At 39.2% G+C, this 21,566-nt stretch overlaps 1 protein-coding gene across 6 annotated transcripts in view; it reads right to left on the minus strand.

Annotated features, from left to right (window-relative positions):
* Nucleotides 1–235: 235 nt before the first annotated feature.
* The window catches only part of fam118b (family with sequence similarity 118 member B), a 63,780-nt gene continuing 42,449 nt past the window's right edge, over nt 236–21,566 (minus strand). For all 6 annotated transcript variants that reach the window (XM_063038602.1, XM_063038601.1, XM_063038600.1 and 3 more), the window contains 4 exons: nt 18,714–18,941; nt 14,443–14,571; nt 10,808–11,093; nt 236–592 (listed from right to left, as the gene is read on the minus strand). In XM_063038602.1, coding sequence (XP_062894672.1) covers nt 549–592; nt 10,808–11,093; nt 14,443–14,571; nt 18,714–18,941 — 687 coding nt within the window. In that variant the 3' untranslated portion in view covers nt 236–548. The remainder of the gene's footprint in view (nt 593–10,807; nt 11,094–14,442; nt 14,572–18,713; nt 18,942–21,566) is intronic.

The raw sequence follows: 21,566 nt of genomic DNA on the forward strand, positions 1-21,566 counted from the left end.
TTTCACGGTATATGTCAGTGATAATTAACCAGATTCCAAGAATGGATCTGAACAAATACATGTAGGAAGGGGCAGGTTATCCCACAGAATTATGCAATAGATTTGTATATATTTTCTGGGTAGTGTGCTTGCCCAAAATAAAATCAAGATTTGTAACAGGAAACTATTTCCTTCATTCATTGCGTTGAGTTTCTTGCCAAGCTGTGTTTCAAAACCAAAGCTGTCATATTATTTATTGATTTTTATTAAAATATTCTGTACAGAAGTCACTTACAGTACAAAATTGCTACATCAAAATGAACAGTAGAATTGCAGGAGTTGTCTCAGCTGGTAGAACTCATTGATGCCATCCAAAAAATCCAACTTACTGAGTGAAAAATAAATTCAAATCGAAATTTGTGTTAGTCAAATTGAGTGGTTTAGTGCAGTTCCAAAGTGGAACATTGTGAACCATACATTTTCCATTTTAGTTGTAAGAACAAGTGTTGACCTCCGGGTTGTCAGTTACTGCGTTGTGCTTCAACTATATTATAAAGCTAAGCAAAAGCTTATTTCCCCAGTTTTATTTCGTCACCTGTTTCCATGCTTTGGCCTGGGCAAGAGAGAAAAAAAAGTGAATAAACACTTCCAACAGAATACATTTAAGCAGGGTGTTACATATAGTTCTTGTTCATATTGCAAAGGTCCTCAAACAGTGCTTCATCTTCTGTCTTGGCATGATGTATCCTTGTGGATTTTAATTAATTTTACAGTTTTAAGTAACTTGTTTCTCCATTTGTATCAGAACTGGCCATTCTGCTCTTGGACATTAATCTGTAATATTACTGTTTTCTGCTATTAGCATAGCCTTTTCTACATACAGCTCTGCATTTAGCAGCTTTAGCATTTCTGTGTGTTTTTTCTAACTGTCCTCATTAACTTGTAAATCAGATGTCTTCATTTACATTTCACCCAAGTGAAATGTCCACAAACACGAGGTAATCTGCAGATGCTGGAAATTCAAGCAACACACACAAAAAATGCTGGTGAATGCAGCAGGCCTGGCAGCATCTATAGGAAGAGGTACAGTCGACGTTTCAGGCCAAGACCCTTCGTCAAGAGTAACTGAAGGAAGAGCTAGTAAGAGATTTGAAAGTGGGAGGGGGAGGGGGAGATCCAAAATGATAGGAGAAGACAGGAGGGGGAGGGATGGAGCCAAGAGCTGGACAGGTGATTGGCAAAAGGGATATGAGAGGATCATGGGACAGGAGGCCCAGGGAGAAGGAAAAGGGGGAGGGGGGGGGAACCCAGAGAATGGGCAAGGGGTATAGTGAGAGGGACAGAGGGAGAAAAGGGAGAGAGAGAAAGAATGTGTGTATATAAATAAATAATGGATGGGGTACGAGGGGGAGGTGGGGCATTAGAGGAAGTTAGAGAAGTCAATGTTCATGCCATCAGGTTGGAGGCTACCCAGACGGAATATAAGGTGTTGTTCCTCCAACCTGAGTGTGGCTTCATCTTTACAGTAGAGGAGGCCGTGGATAGACCTATCAGAATGGGAATGGGATGTGGAATTCCATTTGTCCTATCAGTTCCTCTCCCAATCCATTAATGGAAAATATTTAACTTTCTCTTTCCAGAGGTGCTGCCTGAGTGGCTGAAAAACTTGCATAGGTGGTTAGGACATCGATCTTAGGGTTTCACATTCACAGCCTGTGGGCTTTACAAGTATTTTGGACATACTTCTGTACTTTGCAAACAACATGAAATATAATTATTAATGAGGGCGATGGTAACAGATTTCAATGTGACGGATAAGTTGGTCTAAAGGATAAACGTGGCAGATCAAATTAAATACAGAATGTTATTTGCAAGGAAGAGTGAGCAATTTTAAAGGAGTGCAAGAGCACACACTAAAGGAGTTTCTGAACATTTTTAGGGTGACATTTATGAAATATAATAAAGCAAATGTATGCTAGGGTTTGTATGGAGACTAAAACAAGCCAAGTAGTTAAAGATATACAAATGACCACTTAGTCCCAGTAACAGAGTCGTACAGCATTAAAACAAGCCCATCAACCCAACTGATCCATGCTAACCAAGATTTACAATCTAAGCTAGTCCTATTTGCTTGTGTTTGGCCCATATCCCTCTAAATTTTTCCTATCCACATATCTGTTCAAGAATTCTTCTAATGTTGTTAATGTACTTGCCTTAACCACTTCCTCTAGCAGGTCATTCCATATACTGACACCTCTGGGTGAAAACATTGCCCCTTGGTTGCCTATTAAATCTTTAACCTCTCACCTTTAACCTATGGCCCCCAGTTCTTGAGTCCCCAGTCCTGGGAAAAAGATTTTGCCTTCACCCTCTCCAAAACCCTTCATAATTTTATAAAATCACTCCTTGTATTTGGAATACTTTGTTCGGGTATGGGCACCTCAAATTAGTATATGAAAGCCTTTTTGTATTGGTACAAGAGATGTATTGTTACAGTAAGGGATTTCAATAGATCTGACAAGATGTATATTTTCCCCTTGGAACTAAGAATAAAAGCTAAGCAGAAGTTGTTAAGTTCTAGAATTATGAGAGAATTTTATAAAATAATTATTTTCAGTAACTCATAACCAAATGATTTGTGAAAGAGGTTGAGACAATATGGAGATAAAAATGAGAAGTCAGAATTTAACATGAGTAGTTTTAAAGTAGTGCAATACTCTTGAAAGGGAATCAGATGAACAGTTAAAAGGACAAAAAAAAAAAATCAGGAAAAGTACCAGGAATGAATGAATTTTCTCCTTCAAAGAACTGGTAAAGACTCAGTGGGCCAAACAGTCTGTATATTCTGTACTATTAATTCAACCACTGCTTAAACAATGCAACTGTTATCAAGCAGGTTCCATTTTAAAAGGCACAACCCTTCCTCCAATATTAATTAGAACCCTGAGAGCAAGTGGCAAATCACAGACGAGTACAACACTGATAATAAGAATGCCTAAATTATGGAGTGTTTTCCTGATTGACTGCATTTACAGTGCCTTGAAACAGTATTCAGCCGCCACAACTATTTTCACATTTTTCTCTCATTATCTAAACTTAAAATATATTGAAGTAGGATTTTTGAGCTAATCTACAAAACATTGTGCATCACGTCAAATCAAAAGAAAAATTCCAAAACCTGTCAACATTTTAACCATATAACCATGCAATAATTACAGCACATTTTACTGAAAATTAAAACCAAAATTAAGAGGTTGAAAAAGTATTCACCACCTTTGTAATTCCTACACTAACATTCCTCAGTGCAATACTGTATATTACCATACCAACTCACCGAATTTGTTGATGTAGAAATTTGGAGGATCACCTGTTTTCAATGAATTTATAAGAATAAATACTCCTCTCTCTGTAAGGTCCAAGAGTATGGTAGATTTTCAACAGACCAAACCAAAATTAAGACAACAGAGCATTCAAGGCAAGTTATGGAAATGATAATATGAAGCACAAATCTGGGGAAGGGTACAAGACGATCTCAAAGGCACTAAGCATACCTCAGAGCTCAGTGCAGTCCATTGTGGAAAAAATATGAAACCACAGCCACACAGGTCACCTATCTAAACTTAGTCACCAGAGAAGAATGGCACTTGTAAAAGAGGCTAATGTGGCTGCAAGTGGATATGAAGATCAAGGCTCCACAATCTCTAAGGCCTCACACAAAAAGGGTATTTATGGAAGAGTGGCAAGGAAAAAGCCCTGGCAAAAAAAAACATATCCTTGCTCATAAATATTTTGTAATGCGCCACTAAGATACTGTAAAGATGTAGAAGAAGGGCAAATGACTAAAGTGGAGCTCCTTGGCCTCAACACTAAGTGGTACGTGTAGCGTAAATCTGATACTGTGCATCAGCTAGATAACATCATCTCTATTGTAAAGGTAGCATCAAGTATGGGGATTCTTTTAAGCAGCAGGGACTGGAAATTTGGTCAGGATTGATAGGAAGATGAATACTGCTAAATACAGAGAGAGATCCTGGATAAAAACCTGCTGGCCCGTCAGAAATCTTAAACTAGGGAGAGAGCTCGTCTTTCAGCAGGACAATGGCTACAAGCACACTGCCAGAGCAAACATGGAATGGCTCAAGTGAAGAAAATTGATGTCCTTGAGTGACCCAGAATCCTGACATTAACACTATCGAACATCTCTGGCAAGACCACAAGACCACAAACACTCCACAACCAACGTGGCACAGCTTGAGCAATTTTGCAAGGAGGAATTTGCAAATCTTGCTCCATCACATTGTGTAAAGCTAATAAAGACTTATCAAAAACACCACTGACGGTAGCTGTGACAAGTGGTTCAACTAAGTACTGAGTGGGGGAGAGGGGAATTTTGAACTGTTGACATTTCAGCTTTTGAATTTTTAGCTTTCAGCTTTACAATTTTCCCTGTATTTTGGGCTCTACCATGAAAAATTTCTCAGTTAAACTGATCAAAATACCTGCTTGTAATACTCATTTATGTGAACAAAAGGTTGGGGGCTGAATACTTTTACAAGGCACTGTATTACATTCATATAGGTACAAAAACTCTCAGACTTTAGTGGGATTGCTACATTTTTCTAGGAAGTTTTTACAGAGGGTAGGTTTTAAACTTCAGGAGAATACACCTTATGGGCCACATTATACTGGCAAGGACTGTTGGCCACAGCAGCCACCTACCAACTGTGAGTGTGGCCTAATCTAGTCCAGATGCCTTGCTGACCAGAAGCACACAGACACCACCCCCCCCCCACCCCAAAGTAAGCTAGCTCTTTCTTTAGCTTTGGTAACTGTCCAAAGGATTTTTAATTGTTTAAAATTCAGAAATATTTAACAATTAAATTCAGATAGCCAAGGACAGAGTCAATCCCAAAGTCAAAACTGGTCAAGTTTCTAGCTTGTCAAAGGTTCTTTAATGACAAAGTGAAACATCTTCAGATTTTTGTTTATTTTTTACTGCACATTGCAATTATCAATACATTTTGCAACTGACTCATAAAAAGTTGACTATGTGGTGTCAATGTTGGATGCTCCCGGAGCTGAGAATTGGAAAGGTTCTATATTGATAAAACATAAACAAGCCAATAGTTTCCTTTACCGATACTAGCCTAAAGGTTCCTTCCAAAATATAATAATGTACTGCGGCATTCACTCATGCTCACCATGGCAATTGGGGACTAAATTCAAATAGTTTAATTTTTTTCAGAATTGAAAAGTTAATTGCAATAACCATGCCCAAGAAACTAACAGATTGTCCTAATAATCCACCTGGTTCATTCATGTTTTTCAGGAAACAAGGCTGACACAGCGCCTTGTAGAAGTATTCAGCCCCCAGCCCTCTGTTCACATAAATGAGTATTACAACCAGGGATTTTGATCAATTTAACTGAGGATTTTTATTTGTAAATCATATGTTCCTTTTTTCACAGTAGAACCCAAAATACAGGGAGAATTGTAAAGCATGAAAAACTAAAAATTCAAAATCTGAAAACTCAGCAGTTCAAAAAAGTATTCATCCCCCTTTGCTGAGTACTTAGTTGAACTACCTCTCGCAATTACAGCCAGTAGTCTTTTTGGACAAGTCTCTATTAGCTTTGCACAATGTGATGGAGCCAGATTTGCCCATTCCTCCTTGCAAAATTGCTCAAGCTAGTTGGGGAGCAGCGGTGGTCTTGTGGTCTTGCCAGAGACGTTCGGTTGTGTTAAGGTCAGGACTCTGACTGGGCCAATCCGGGACATCAATTTTCCTCATTTGAAGCCACTTTGGTGGTATGCTTTGAGTTGCTGTCCTGCTGAAAGACCAACCTCCTCCCCAGTTTAAGCTTTCTGGCAGAGGCTAGCAGGTTTTTATCCAGGATCTCTCTGTATTTAGCAACATTCACCTTCTCATCAATTCTGACCAAATTTCCAGTCCCTGCCGCTAAAAAGCATCCCCACAGCATGATGCAACCTCCACCATACTTTACAGTAGGGATGGTGTTACCTGGCTGATACACGGTATTAGATTTACACCACACGTACCGCTTGGTGTTGATGCCAACAAGTTCCACTTTAGTCTCATCCGACCACAAGTGCTTCTTCCACATCTTTACAGTATCTTCAGTGACACATTGCAGTCTTTACAGACAAGGATATGCTTTTTTGAAGCCAGGGCTTCTTCACTGCCACCGTTCTTTAAGTACCTTTTTTTGTGCAAGGTCTTAGAGTTTGTGGAACCATGACCTTCATTTCTAGTGACAGCTACTGACTTCTGCAGCTCACAGAGTGAGTTTGCATCAGTAGCCTCTCTTACAAGTGCCATTCTTCTCCGATGACTAAAATCAGTGGGGAAGACTGACCATAGAAACTACAGCACAGAAACAGGCCTTTTGGCCCTTCTTGGCTGTGCCGAACCATTTTCTGCCTAGTCCCACTGACCTGCACACGGACCATATCCCTCCATACACGTCTCATCCATGTATCTGTCCAATTTATTCTTAAATGTTAAAAAAGAACCTGCATTTACCACCTCGTCTGGCAGCTCATTCCATACTCCCACCACTCTCTGTGTGAAGAAGCCCCCGCTAATGTTCCCTTTAAACTCCCCCCCCCCCACCCTTAACCCATGTCCTCTGGTTTTTTTCTCCCCTTGCCTCAGTGGAAAAAGCCTGCTTGCATTCACTCTATCTATACCCATCATAATTTTATATACCTCTATCAGATCTCCCCTCATTCTTCTACGCTCCAGGGAATAAAGTCCTAACCTATTCAACCTTTCTCTGTAACTGAGTTTCTCAAGTCCCGGCAACATCCTCGTAAACCTTCTCTGCACTCTTTCAACCTTATTTATATCCTTCCTGTAATTTGGTGACCAAAACTGAACACAATACTCCAGATTTGGCCTCACCAATGCCTTATACAACCTCATCATAACATTCCAGCTCTTATACTCAATACTTCGATTAATAAAGGCCAATGTACCAAAAGCTCTCTTTACGACCCTATCTACCTGTGACGACACTTTTAGGGAATTTTGTATCTGTATTCCCAGATCCCTCTGTTCCACTGCACTCCTTAGTGCCTTACCATTAACCCTGTATGTTCTACATTGGTTTGTCCTTCCAACGTGCAATACCGCACACTTGTCAGTATTAAACTCCATCTGCCATTTTTCAGCCCATTTTTCCAGCTGGTCCAAGTCCCTCTGCAGGCTCTGAAAACCTTCCTCACTGTCTACTACACCTCCAATCTTTGTATCATCAGCAAACTTGCTGATCCAATTTACCACATTATCATCCAGATCATTGATATAGATGACAAATAACAATGGACCCAGCACTGATCCCTGTGGCACACCACTAGTCACAGGCCTCCACTCAGAGAAGCAATTCTCTACCACCACTCTCTGGCTTCTTCCATCGAGCCAATGTCTAATCCAATTTACCACCTCTCCATGTATACCTAGCGACTGAACTTTCCTAACTAACCTCCCATGCGGGACCTTGTCAAAGGCCTTACTGAAGTCCGTGTAGACAATATCCACTGCCTTCCCTTCATCCACTTTCCTGGTAACCTCCTCGAAAAACTCCAACAGATTGGTCAAACATGACCTACCACGCACAAAGCCATGTTGACTCTCCCTAATAAGCCCCTGTCTATCCAAATGCTTGTAGATTCTGTCTCTTAGTACTCCCTCCAATAACTAACCCACTACTGACGTTAAACTCACCGGCCTATAATTTCCCGGATTACTTTTCGATCCTTTTTTAAACAACGGAACAACATGAGTCACTCTCCAATCCTCCGGCACTTCACCCGTAGACAGCGACATTTTAAATATTTCTGCCAGGGCCCCTGCAATTTCAACACTAGTCTCCTTCAAGGTCCGAGGGAACACTCTGTCAGGTCCCGGGGATTTATCCACTTTAATTTTCCTCAAGACAGCAAGCACCTCCTCCTTTTCAATCTGTACAGTTTCCATGGTCACACTACTTGATTCCCGCAATTCCATAGATTTCATGCCAGCTTCCTTAGTAAATACAGACGCAAAAAAACCTATTTAAGATCTCCCCCATTTCCTTTGGTTCCGCACAAAGCCGACCACTCTGATCTTCAAGAGGACCAATTTTATCCCCTACAATCCTTTTGCTCTTAATATACTTGTAAAAGCTCTTTGGATTATCCTTCACTTTGACTGCCAAGGCAACCTCATGTCTTCTTTTCGCCCTCCTGTTTTCACACCTGGGCAGTGTGGCTGTGGTTTCATATTTTTTCTACTTTTTCACAATGCACTGCACTGAGCTCTGAGGTATGTTCAGTGCCTTTAAGATGATCCTGTACCCTTCCCCAGATCTGTGCTTCTCTGTTATCATTTCCCTGACTTGCCTTGAATGCTCTTCTATCATCATTTTGGTTTGGTCTGTTAAAAATTTACTATAATGTTGAACCTTACAGAGAGAGGAGGTATTTATTCAAGTGATCCTCCAGTTTTTTACATCAACAAATTTGGTGAGTTGGTTAGGTATATACAGTTTTGCACCTGAAGAAAATTAGCATAGTAATTACAAAGGGGATAAATACTTCATCAGCCTTACAATTTTGGTTTTTAATTTTTAGTAAAACGTTTACAGGTTTTGACATTCTTTTGATTAGATATGATGCACAATGTTTTGTAGATTAGGTCAAAAATCCTACTTCTATGTATTTTAAATTTAGAAAATGAGACAGTAAAATGTGAAAATAGTTGTGGAGGCTGAATACTTTCCCAAGGCACTGTAACTCTCCAGGGCTTGATGGGAACTATCCATCTGATGGTTATTGAGGCAAGAGGAGATTGCAGTGGTCTTAACAGAAAAATTATATTCTCTTCTGCCATGGATATTGTCCCAGGGGAGTGGAGGATAATCAATGCTGTTCCTCTGCTTAAGAATGGCAATAGAAGCAAATCAGGAATTACGGGCTGGTGAGCCTTACACCAGTGATAGGGACATTACTGGAGGATTCTTCGGAATAGAATCTACCTATATCTGGAAAAACATAGACTTATTTGTGATAGTCAGTATGGCTTTGTTCAGGGAGGTCTTATCTTCCAAACTTAACTGAGGTGTTTTTGAGATGGCGACAAAGACAACTGATGAGGGTAGGGCAGTGGATGATGTATGCATAAATTTTAATAAAACCTTCAACATTGCCTCTCATAGGTCCTGATCCAGAAGACTAAGACACATGGGTTCCATAGACACTTGGCAATCTGATACAAAATTGGCTTGTTAATAGAAGAGAGAGGGTATTCTGACTTTACTTAGGGAACACTAACCTCGGTTTGGACAAAAATGATTAGCAAATTTGTGATGACACAAAACTTCACCAAGTGTGGATAATGAGGAAGGTTGGCAAAAGAATCAGTGGATACAAAAGGAAACACGGGCAGAGAAATGGCAGATAAAACTTAATTTGCACAAGTATAAGATGCTGTACTAAGAAGAAAGTATACCAGAAATGGAAGGGTCATTAAGAACATTGAACTAGGAATTCTGGGGTACCCATCTATCATCATTATGTGCTGTGCTGTACGATGTGGAGGACCATGGTCTTGAGCATGATTATTCTTGGCAAATTTTTCTACCCAAGTGGTTTGCTATTTGTCGTCTTCTGGGCAGTGTCTTTACAATACAGGTGACCACAGCCATTATCAATACATTTCAAAGATTGTCTGCCTGGTGTCAATGGTCATACAACCATCCACCACCTGCTCCCATAGTTAAGCAGGTGCCCAAAGGTGACCTGCAGGCTAGAGGAGGGAAAGAGCATCTTACACCTCCTTTGGTAGAGTCATATTTCCACCCCGCCACCCATAGCGTCCATTCCACCCTGAAAATAGCAAAACAAGTCAATAAAGGCAACATGGTAAAGGAGGTATGTAGCATACTTGCCTTCATTGTTTGAGATGTTGGAATATAAAAGTCGGGAACTCATGTTGCCGCTGAATAAAGCTTTGGTTAGGTTATGCTTGGGAGTGTTGTCTGTAGTTTTGGTCACCGCATTACAGGGAGGATGTAGAGGCTTTGGAGAGGGTGCAGAAGAGGTCCCTAGCATGTTGCCTGAATTAAAGAGCATTAGCTAAAAGATGATGTTGGAGTAGCAAAAGCCGAGAGGTGACCTGATTTAAGTATATTAAAATTTGATTTAAGAATATAAAAATTATAGGAGACATTTCCCAGTGTGGAAATGTCAAATACTGGAGTGCATAGCTTTTAAGGTGAGAGGAGGAAAGTTTAAAGATTTCGTTTTTGTTTTTCCACAGAGAATGGCAGCTGTCTGGAATGCAACACTAGGGGAGATGATAGAAGTAAATATGATGCTAATTTTTAACCTATGCAGCCAAATGGGATTAGCTGTGATCTCACTGAATGGCGGAGCAAACATGAGGGACAGATTAACCGACTGTTAGTTCTATTTCTTGTGCAATAGACAAATAATGTAGCACTTTGTCAATGTTTATTAGCCTTTTGATTACTTTTACCCTGACTGTAGCGATTTGGTATAACTTATCCGTTTTTTTAGGCAATGGGGCATTATGTGTTCCTCACAATGAATTCGCTAGTATTCTTCTAAACTTAAGTTTGTCTAATATTCAGTTTCAGCACATTAATTAAACAATAAGAAACAGCAGCTAGTTCTTCCAAATTAACCCATCTTGAAATGGAACATATTTCTTGAAAAATGTCACAGCCTTATTACAGCAGCAAACATCAATCCATGTGACTATTTTTTAGAATGTGGTTGAATTCATTCTTCCCTGACAGCATACCTTGATTTCCACTATGACAGATGACATTAGCCAGCCGTTCAAAGTATTCTGGGAGATCACAGTAGTTATCCCCGTAAGAGATCACCTTAATACCTTTGTCTAGCATATTTTCACGAAGCTTTTTAAACTCATCCGCATTATCTCTGCACACCAGCATGAAGTGCTCCAGATCTGACTTATTTCTTACTGCTTCTAGAAAGAGTGACTGGAATGTTGTGTCCTCAACCGTTCGTCCACAGCCAAGGAAGACAAAGGCTTTATTTTCATACAGCTTCTGAATTTCTTTCTGAACAATCAAACACATAAATATTAACAAGAGCACAAATCCTGTGCTGTAAAAAATAATGTCCATGTACAGAAGTTAATGTGTATTGATGTGGCAGAGGTTAATGGGAAACCTCATAGAAGTTTACAAGATTATGAGAGGTATGATAAGAGTTGAAATATCTAATACAGTGGATTCTGGTTAATTGGGACATTGGTTAACTGGGGCAGCTGCTTATTTTGGGACAACTCTTAAAGAACAAAACATAATTGAGAAAATAGCCGGGACATTATGCCGCTTAATTGGAGCAGAAGACTGTTGCTGAACAGTTTCTAACTAGTCTAAGATGTGTGCACTTGTGTGGCCATGAGACAGTACACCATGCTTAGAGTGAACAGTTTTTAAATAGCGTCAGCTGTGTGTGCTGTGTTCACAAATCAGCGATTTTTGTCACGGACAGTGGGTGAGAAATAAGCAGTAAGACAATTCAGACACGAGAAAATCTGCGGATACTGGAAATCCAAGCAACACACACAAAATGCTGGAGAAACTCAGCAGGCCAGGCAATACCTAGAGAAAAGAGTACACAATCAATGTTTTGTGCCAAGACCCTTTATCAGGACAATTTAGAACCGCTTTGCTCATTGTGGTTTCAAGCATTCAGGCTTGGAGATGCCAGAAACAGCCCAGAATGAAAACGAAACAATTTCACTACTTCAACAAATTAAGAACTACAAAGAATTTGAAAGTATCGATAGTCATCTTGCATGTTATAATGAAAATGAAGATTTGGAGGATGTAATTATTGAGAGCACTGTATGAAGGAAGGCCATTATCTACACCAGGTGTCTGCGCTGATTTTGTTCATTTACAGTCAATCCAAAGAATGGGTACACTGGATGAATTCCTCTGTTGACAACTATTAGGAACTAGTATAGTTATATAGTACTGTAGTAGTAGTGATAGTTCTAATTTGTTCTATATTTCATTTAAATACATAATTTATTACTCAGTTAAATGGCAGTTTGTCTTTTTTTAAAAATACCTTTTTAACTATTTCCACGAAATTTTGGCTAATTAGGACATCCACTTAATTGGGCCAAAATCTACTGGTCCCGATGCATCCCAATTAACCGGAATCCACTGTTTTTGAGGGTATGAATTTAAAATGAGAAGGGGAACATTCAAAGAAGGTAGGTGGGGCAAGTTTATTACACAGGGTAGTGGATGCCTGGAATCCTCTGCCAGGAGTGGTAGTGGAAGCAAATAGAGGCATTTAAGAGGCTCTTAGGCAGGCACATGAACGTGCTAAATGGAGGAATATGTACTTCATGTAGGCAAAAAATAATTAGTTTAATTAGGCAGTTGATTACTAATTTAATTAGTTTGACACAATATCATGAGCTGTTCCTGTGCAGCACTGTTCCATGTTCTATAAAAGCAAAATTAATTTGATATTTTGCCCATCTTTCCTTAAGGCTTTGGTTCTTACTGGAACTTGGATGCAGAAGATCATTGCCCAAGTGGCCTTTAGCTAATAACAATAGTGGGCTATTTTGAGACAAATTACTAACAAGCACCTTAGAGGGTGGACAAAAATCCGTTCTCAACTGATATGCACTCAAAACTTTTTCCCCCATGGGAATCACTGCATAATAATCAAGATTAAAAAAGCTTTTCTCCCCCTCACTCCACTCTTCCTCCTACGATATTACATTAAAATTAATTATAATCTGCACAACCAAATAGTTAGTCATAATACTTTTACTTCATTTCAAGTTTACATTTGCCAGTGGAGATTTTCTCCTCAATGCTGAAAGAACCTGTTGATGACAGAGTACAATATACATTTATGTTGCATATGAATATCCTTCAGAGATCAGATGATTCTTCCACTTCTGTTTCAGGATGAATTGAATTTTGTATATGAATTGCTGGTTTCAAATGGTAAATCAAACTATCAAAAAGAATTGCTACATGTCTGCAACATAAACAGGTTACTGGGCCCAGCTGACTACACTTAACGTATCTTTCCCTACTATTCTGCACCTAATTCAGCAGTAACTGTATTTTTCTTCCTAATGTGGTTTTCTAACTTCCATTTAAATAGACATATATTATTTACCTTAATAGCTCTGTTTTACATATTCTTAATACTTTTTAGGTGAACAAGTTCATCTTATTTACCTATTGGTCAGGTTTTCTTTATTCAAGCTACATCCCAAATTGGGTGGGTTCTGGAAATATTGAAATTATATTTCAAATTCTGGCCAAATTGTTAAATTGGATATAACAGAACAACAGAAACCCTAGCACTAATATCTGCAGAACTCTACTTCCCAACTTCTGTCAATCTGAGTAACCACCCTCATCTCCCACTCTCTATACAGCTTGCTATTCAATCTGGTCTCTTCTGACATCATATACACTTGACCGTAATTATATTCTTTTATGTAATGCTTGATCATAGCTCTGAAAAGGTTGAGAGAGAAATATTAGCCTACTTACTGGGACATCACCCATTTTTCACATAGTGTCACAAATATGCTGCGTGTTCATCTGAAAAAGCAGATGGGACAATTTGATGGATCTAAACAGCAGCATCACAACAATTTAGGATATCTTTTGCATTGTAGTATTGTTCTGAATTATCTGATTGCCTCTAAAGCACAGCTGGAAGAAGCAAGAAAAAAAAACTACCTCCCAATTAAGACTGCCATTTAATTAATATTATAAATTTAATGCTATAATTCCAACTATCTCCAAGGGATATGTGCCCAATTTATGCTGCATCATATCTATTCCACAGCAAGAACAGCAACTTGCTAGGTTGCTACATCAGCAAATTTTACCTTTAATATAGTTCATGTGGCTGTTTGAAATTATTGGGAAAAGGACATGAAAAACAAAGTACCCATCCATTTGACCTCCTGCTCCATATCCATCGGAATGTTATGTTAAAATTGTTTGTTTAATTGTCTGGATCAAGACTTTTAACAGAATTATGCTTCCACCTTGAAATCTCACACTGCTTTGACTCACTACATAGTATATCTGTAACTATGAAGTTGCTATAAATTGAAGATTCGTCTTTCAACAATATAAACTGAGCTAAAAATAATCCATGACACTAGTTCACTGCAGATTAACATCCCAGATGTGGATGGTGACATTTCTTGCCACAGTTGGAGAGAAAAACGTTACTTGACTAAAAGGCCAATTGGTAATTCCTTGCTAAGTTTGATTGCTTATACGAAGATCCAGCTACTGAACAGTGGAAGCCAAGAAACAGCTTAATCAGTATGCTATGATTTTTTTTAAAAAAAGCATCCAATCGCACTTCTTTATTTGCGCAAGAAAGAAAACTCACCATTACTTCGGTATTACGCAACACGTTCTGGTAACCCAAAGGATGTAGAACAATCCCACTGGGATTAGTATAAACACCATGAATATGTAAAACACACATCTTTCGTTTTTCCTGTGCCCATTCTAATACCTACCACAAACATTAAAAAAAAAGTGGAGATTAGTTCCTCCGAATATATTCTGCAGAATAAATTGCAATTACCATATACATTATCGTTTTTTTGGCCAATACAATATGAAACTAAAAAAAAATAAAACTACTAATCTAATTGAAACAGATTGCAGTCTATTCCTTAATATTTGTTTTATTTATACTGCAAACCACATCCCTTGTATTGCTCATATTACAGCCTTAGAAAGCAACGGGAACTGTGGAGAACACACCGAGTTAAGGCCATTCTTTTGCCTTTAAAGATTTAAAATATCTGGGAGAAAAGTGTTGAAGTTAAGCACAGCAAAGCAGCAGTGCAGATGCTGCATTTCTTCAAGGAGCCCTTGAGCACACTTCTGAATTTTGAGTCCTGAAGAAGGGCTTCGGCCTGATACGTCAGATGTTTATTCATTTCCATAGATGCTGCCTGGCCTGCTGAGCAATGTTTCCTCTAATTTTTAGTAGTCAGTGTGCGCAAAAATATTATGTTGTGCAATTTTTTTCCTGTGACAAAAGTATGTGTGCACTGAATGCACATATGACACAGTTTATGTAGGTTTACAAAATATTTGACATAAAACTGCAGAGAACAACAAAATAACATACATATTTAAGTCACTCAGTTATTTCTTCTCTCTCCTGTCTTTGGCATTTACCCATTCTTTGTAAACTATCTAGACTAATAGAACTTCCATCCAATTGATAGCTTTTGATTCTCATTAACATATCCAAATGACATTCACCTAAACGGTTTCTCAGCTTGTTTTTGAGTTGATTCATTAGGCTAAAACCTCGCTCACAGTCTGCACTAGATGCAAGAAAGGTTCCCCCAATGTCCATCAACCGTGCAAGGTCGCAAAACTGTTCATTTTTAAGTACAAATGCCACCATTTGAGCAAAGTTTTAAATTGGTTTGGATTTAATTTTTTCTTGAACGGAAAATTTGAAATCATTAAACTGTCTAAGTATTACGATATTTTCAGCTAGAAAATCATGATATTTTAGACATAAGGCATTAAATTGTTCATTGCCAAAAGTGAAGTCACAATCTGCACTTGCAGAGAAATCAAAAGCTGACCATTCTTGTACCTCAACTTTGATCTCCTCTGGGTTTGACCGTTTTCGCTCTCGTTCATCGGCACTCAACCGTAACATGCGTAGCACTCCTGTAACAGGTAATGACGGGTTCTGTTGCCTGAGCTTTCGTACACCGTCCAAATGCGATTTACTTGCCAAATGACGCTTCAAAAAGTCAAGTTTCCAAATATCATCCCACTTCTTTCCACTAGCAAATTCTCCAGCAACTTTCACATCGCGACAATTCCGAATCATACATAAATATTTCTCGTAGCTGAACGTTCATGACCTCATGAGCTTTTGGTGTAGCAGTTTCTACTGTTTTGTTAAGCCATTCAACTGTGAACAAATTTGCATTTCTTTTGCGCTTCACGCCCTTCGCTTCTTTTGAATTCGACATAGTGAATCAATATTTTTTTCCAATAAAAACTTAGTAAGCTATCTACAGGATTTGAAACAGACCTTTATAAACTTTGCGATATGAACACTGTCCGCCAAACACGGCTGCCGCCGTGATGCAGCTGTACAAACAGGATACAACCACCTAACAGGATAGGTGAGGTGACGTAAATTAGTGACGTGCATTGTGGTATTTGAAAAACCGACTAACTAGTTAACAGAAACAGTTAGCTAAAAGATTATTTTCAATAAGTATAATTATTAATTACTACATTATTTAAGGTAACTAACCCTTTGTGCGCACATTAATTTCCTTTGTGTGCTGGTTGAAAAACGTGTGCGCGCGCACACGTGCACAGCTTGGAGAGAACTATGGCAAGGAGTTCTGATTTTTTAAAAACTTGTTCAGCCCAACGACTTCTTTGTGACAGAATTAAGAAGGACTAGTGTCACAGCCTACTCAACGTAGCCAGCCGAAGAGTGTAACCAGAACCTTAATACTGGAGATGATGGTTCACTTATCCTTTCAGTGAATTTGGATGATTTTGCAGAGGAAATGATGGTGGTATCTTTCCAGTTTGCTGAGAAGACTTATTTAGCAAATACAAAATCACAGAAGCATATGTGAAGGAAGGAATCACTTTTCCTGGCAAATTGTGTGTATAGCGCTTCAGGTAAATAAATTAAACATTATGGTTTGCGGTTAGGTCATTAACTATGCCTCAAAAACAAGAAGCAAGTAACATCCAGTACCAAGTGTGGAGGAGACTGGGAGCTAAGATTCTTTGCTTTACAGTGTACATAATGTATGAATAATATACATTTCACGCAATTCAGTTTGTTGTTTCCTACAAATCAGGCTGCAACAAATGCAATGATATGCCAAAATATCTTGCTGTTAAGTTTTTATTTAGAAAAACATTTTGATGTAAATTGCAGGAAATCCACACTCTTGATTTGATATACAGCGCCTTGTAAAAGCATTCAGCCCCCAGCCCTCTGTTCACATAAATGAGTATTACACCAGGGATTTTGGTCAATTTAACTGAGGATTTTTATTTCTGAATCACATGCTCCTTTTTTCACAGTAGAGCCCAAAATACAGGGAAAATTGTAAAGCATAAAAAACTAAAAATTTTAAAACTGAAACCTCAGCAGTTCAAATGTATTCATCCATCTTTGCTCGGTACATAGTTGAACCACCTCTCATAGCTATTACAGCAAGTAGACTTTATGGTTAAGCCTCTAGTTGTTTTGCACAAAGTGATGGAGCAGGATTTGCCCATTTCTCCTTACAAAACTGCTCAAGCCATTGCAGGTTAGTTGAGGAGTGGCAGTGGCAGTGGACAGCAATCTTGAGATCTTGTGAGAGATGTTCAATTGGGTTAAGGTCAGGACTCTGACTGGGCCACTCAAGGACATCAGTTTTCTTCATATGTAGCCACCCCATGGTTTCCCTAGCAGTGCGCTTTGGGTCATTGTCCTGCTGAAAGGCAAACATCCCCCATAGTTTAAGCTTCCTGGCAGAGGCTAGCAGGCTTTTATCCAGGATCTCTGTATTTAGCAGCAATCACCTTCCCATCAATCCTGACCAGATTTCCAGTCCCTGCAGCTGAAAAGCATCCCCATAGCAAGATGCTACCTATACAGTAGGGATGGTGTTAGCTGGCTGATGAGCAGTATCAGATTTACACCACACATACTGCTTAGTGTTGAGGCCAAAATGTTGCACTTTAGTCTCATCTGACACAAGACCTTCTTCCACAATTTTAAAGTATCTTCGAAGTGATGCATTGCAAAGCCTTTACAGGCAAGGATATACTGTTTTTTAAGCCAGGGCTCTTCCTTGCCACCCTTCCATAAATACCTTTTTTGCGCATGGCCGTAGAGATTGTGGAGCCATGAATTTCAACTCCAGTTGTAGCCACTGACTTCCACAGCTCACTCAGAGTGATTATTGGCGTCACAGTAGCCTCTCTTATAAGTGCCATTCTTCTCCAGTGACTAAGTTTAGAGGGGCAGCCTGGCTGTGGTTTCATATTTTTTCCACTTTTTCCATGATGGACTGCATTGAGCTCCAAGGTATGTTCTGTGCCTTTGAGATGGTCTTGTACCCTTCCACAGATTTGTGCTTTGCTATTATCATTTCCTTTACTTGCCTTGAATGCTCTTCTGTCATCATTTTGGTTTGGTCTGTTGAAAATCTACCATACTATTGGACTTTACAGACAGAGGGGGTACTTGTTCAGGTAATCCTCCAATTTTCAACATCAACAAATTTGGTGAGTTAGTAAGGTAATATACAGTACTGCACCCGAGGGAAGTTAGTGTAGGAATTACAAAGGGGATTTTTTTAACCTCAATTTTTGTTTTTAAGTTTTAGTAAATTGTTGACAGGTTTTGGAAGTTTTCTTTTGATTTGACATGATGCACAATGTTTTGTAGATTAGCTCAAAAAATCCTACTTCAATATATTCTAAATTTAGAAAATAAGACAGTAAAATGTTAAAATAGTTGTAGGGACCGAATACTTTTTCAAGGCACATTATGTAGTTGGACCCAGCTCCACCAGGTTCAACACCAATACTGAGAACCAATTTAAATTATTATTTTTTGTACATTAAGATTGTATTCCGTACTTTTACCTTCTTTTCATCTGTGAGGTCTAATGACTCCAGTTTGGTTCCTTGGTGAGACCCATAAATTTCCACAAGATTGTCAAAGTTAGTAGTTAAGACCAAGGATCCGTTCTCCATCAGTTTCAAAACAGATTTTAAGAGGTGCTTTCCAACATCATCCATCTTGCATTCAAGGTTATCAAAAACTTCATACAAACAGTCCTTGAAGAAACTTGAACGAACATTACTGGTGCGCTGTGGGAATTGAAAGCAAATTTAACACAGTCACTACAAAAATTCATGAATCAATTCATGTGTTTAATCATGTACTAACACTACCATCAAAGCTAACCTTGCAACAATATTATAATGTTTGGTTTCATACATTCTTAAAGTATTTGGTTGTGAGATTGACTTCTTTCGCTCAGATTAACTTAAAAAAAGCTTTCTTAAAAAAATTACTACTTCTGAGAAGAAATACAAAAAAATCCCTTAACTTTCTGTTATTTTAAACCGGGTGAAATGAACAAGTTCTATTCATTTGTCTAATGGAACAGTTGCGTAAGAGACTAAACCTCATTCAACTGGTCATGGCAAAGGATGGAACCTCTGCTATGAATCTGTACTTTGGAAGCAACGACTTATTCACTAATTCAGTTCATTACTCCAAGACAAGATTGCCCGACAATAACATTTGGTATTCAACTGCATTAAGATAGTTAAATAACAAGGAGAATTTTAAAAGGGGGGATGAGACAGTGCAGGAAGGGAGGGAGTTAAAGAAAATCCTGGTAACTGAAGGCACATACATGAATAAATTACAATCATGGATGCTCAAACTGGCAACAATGCTGCAATGTAGCCATCTTGGAAGGTTAATATGGCAGAGATATGAAACTACAGCAATCTGAAAAGAGTTTTCACATTTCAAATCAAGAAGAATTGATATAGCAATGATGAGATGAATTCGGAGGATGAGCCAAGATGATTTGTTGCAGAGTCATCGCAGTTGGAGTTCCAATGCCTGTATAGCCAGCCCGGCAGCAAGGGTGGATCACTTTGGGCACCAAAATAAGATGTCGAGGCCTGGGCAGAGAAGTTCTGATGCACGTTCAAATGGCCTGGGAGCAAGGTTGGATTGCTCTGGGCACCAAATGAAATTAGCGCCCAGGCGAAGTTCCGATGCTTGTTCAACTAGCTTGGGTGCCAGGTTGGATCGCTCGGAGTGCCAAGCTGATTTGAAGGGCTTGAGAGTGGCTTCGGGCTTTGGGTGATGGATTCTGGACCCAGAACAAGTTGCTGGGCAGCATGGTCTAGGCCTGGGGCCTAGGTCCTAGTGCGAGGTAAAATTCGCTGTTTAGAGAATTTAAACATCGCCCAGGTCGGAGGCAAGAGCCGGTTTCACTCTCCGTGATGTTCACTCCTCTCTCCAGGGTGCGGAGCCTTTCGTTATTCTGTTGTTGGGTCAATAAACATTGGCCCAGACAGACTTAAAAGACAGGGTATCAGTCGTGGACGATAGCCGATTTTGCTCCTTCTCCGCGATGCTAGTCTCTATGGCACTGAGGCTACGAAGACTGCTGTGCTTCATGCTGCTAATATGATGAACTGATAGGTGAGGCTTTGGGCCTACTCCGGGCTGATCTGAGGACTCCATTTTGGTTCTGAATACCATTGTTCGCTTTAATTGTTTTGTATGATTTGTATTTTTTTCTTTCTCTTGCACATTGAGTGTTGGCCTTTTATTGCTTTTATTCTCTTTTTTTCTTTTAATTGGGTTCTTTTGGGTTTCTTGCTTTGTGGCTACCTGTGAGCAAACAAATCTCAAAGTTGTATAACTTATACATTCTTCTATGATAAATGAATCTTGAATGTAGAATTGGAATTAGTTCATTATTGTCACATGTACTGAAGTATAATGAAAAGCTTGTCTTGCATATTGTTCATACAGATTCATTGCACAGTACATTGAGCTCGTATAAGGTAAAGTAACAGAAGGCAGATTAAAGTGGAACAACTACAGAGAAAGTGCAGTGCAGGTAGACAATAAGGTTATAATGAAGTAGACAGTAAGGTCAAAAGTCCATCTATCATACTAGGGAACTATTCATCCAATAGTCTATAACAATGGGGTAGAGGCTGTCCTTAAAGCTGGTGATTTGCGCTTTCAGGCTTTTGTATCTTCTGCCCAATGGGAGAGGGCAGATGAGAAAATGTTGAGGGTGGGTACAGTTCTTGATTATACTGGCTGCTTTACTGAGGCAAAGAGAAGTATAAACAGAGTTCATGGAGGGGAGTCTTTCATGATGTACTGAACTGTATGAAAAACACTTTGCAGTTTCTTGTAGTCACAAGCAGGGTAGTTGCCATACCAAGCCACAATGCATCAGATAGGATGTTTTCTATCAATAATTTATCAATAAAAATTGGTAAGGGTCGACAGGGACATGCCAAATTTCTTTACCTTTCTGAGGAAATAGAGGCACCGTTGATCTTTCCTGGCCATGGCATCTACATATTTGGACTAGGACAGGCTATTGGTGATGCTCACGCCCTGGAATTTGAAACTCTGAACCCTCTCAACATCAGCACCACTGTTGTAGCCAGGACCACGTGTACTACCCTCCCACTGCTGGAGTCAATGATCAGATAGTGTTTGGAAAAATCGATGTGACAGGAAAACAAAACTTGGTCTGAGTTAGGAAAAAGGCAGAAATTTTGTACAACCAATCAAGTTTTACAGCAAGAAGTACAATAGTGACCAGAATGTGTTGGAATAGCCAAGACTTGGAATAATGAAACGTAAAATAGGGCTTCGGTATCACGCTGACTGAGGCCTGGTAGAAGCACACACTGATAAGTGATCTTCAGTCCAACACA

The sequence above is a fragment of the Mobula hypostoma genome, chromosome X2 (assembly GCF_963921235.1).
Source record: "Mobula hypostoma chromosome X2, sMobHyp1.1, whole genome shotgun sequence".
NCBI classification, from domain to species: domain Eukaryota; kingdom Metazoa; phylum Chordata; class Chondrichthyes; order Myliobatiformes; family Myliobatidae; genus Mobula; species Mobula hypostoma.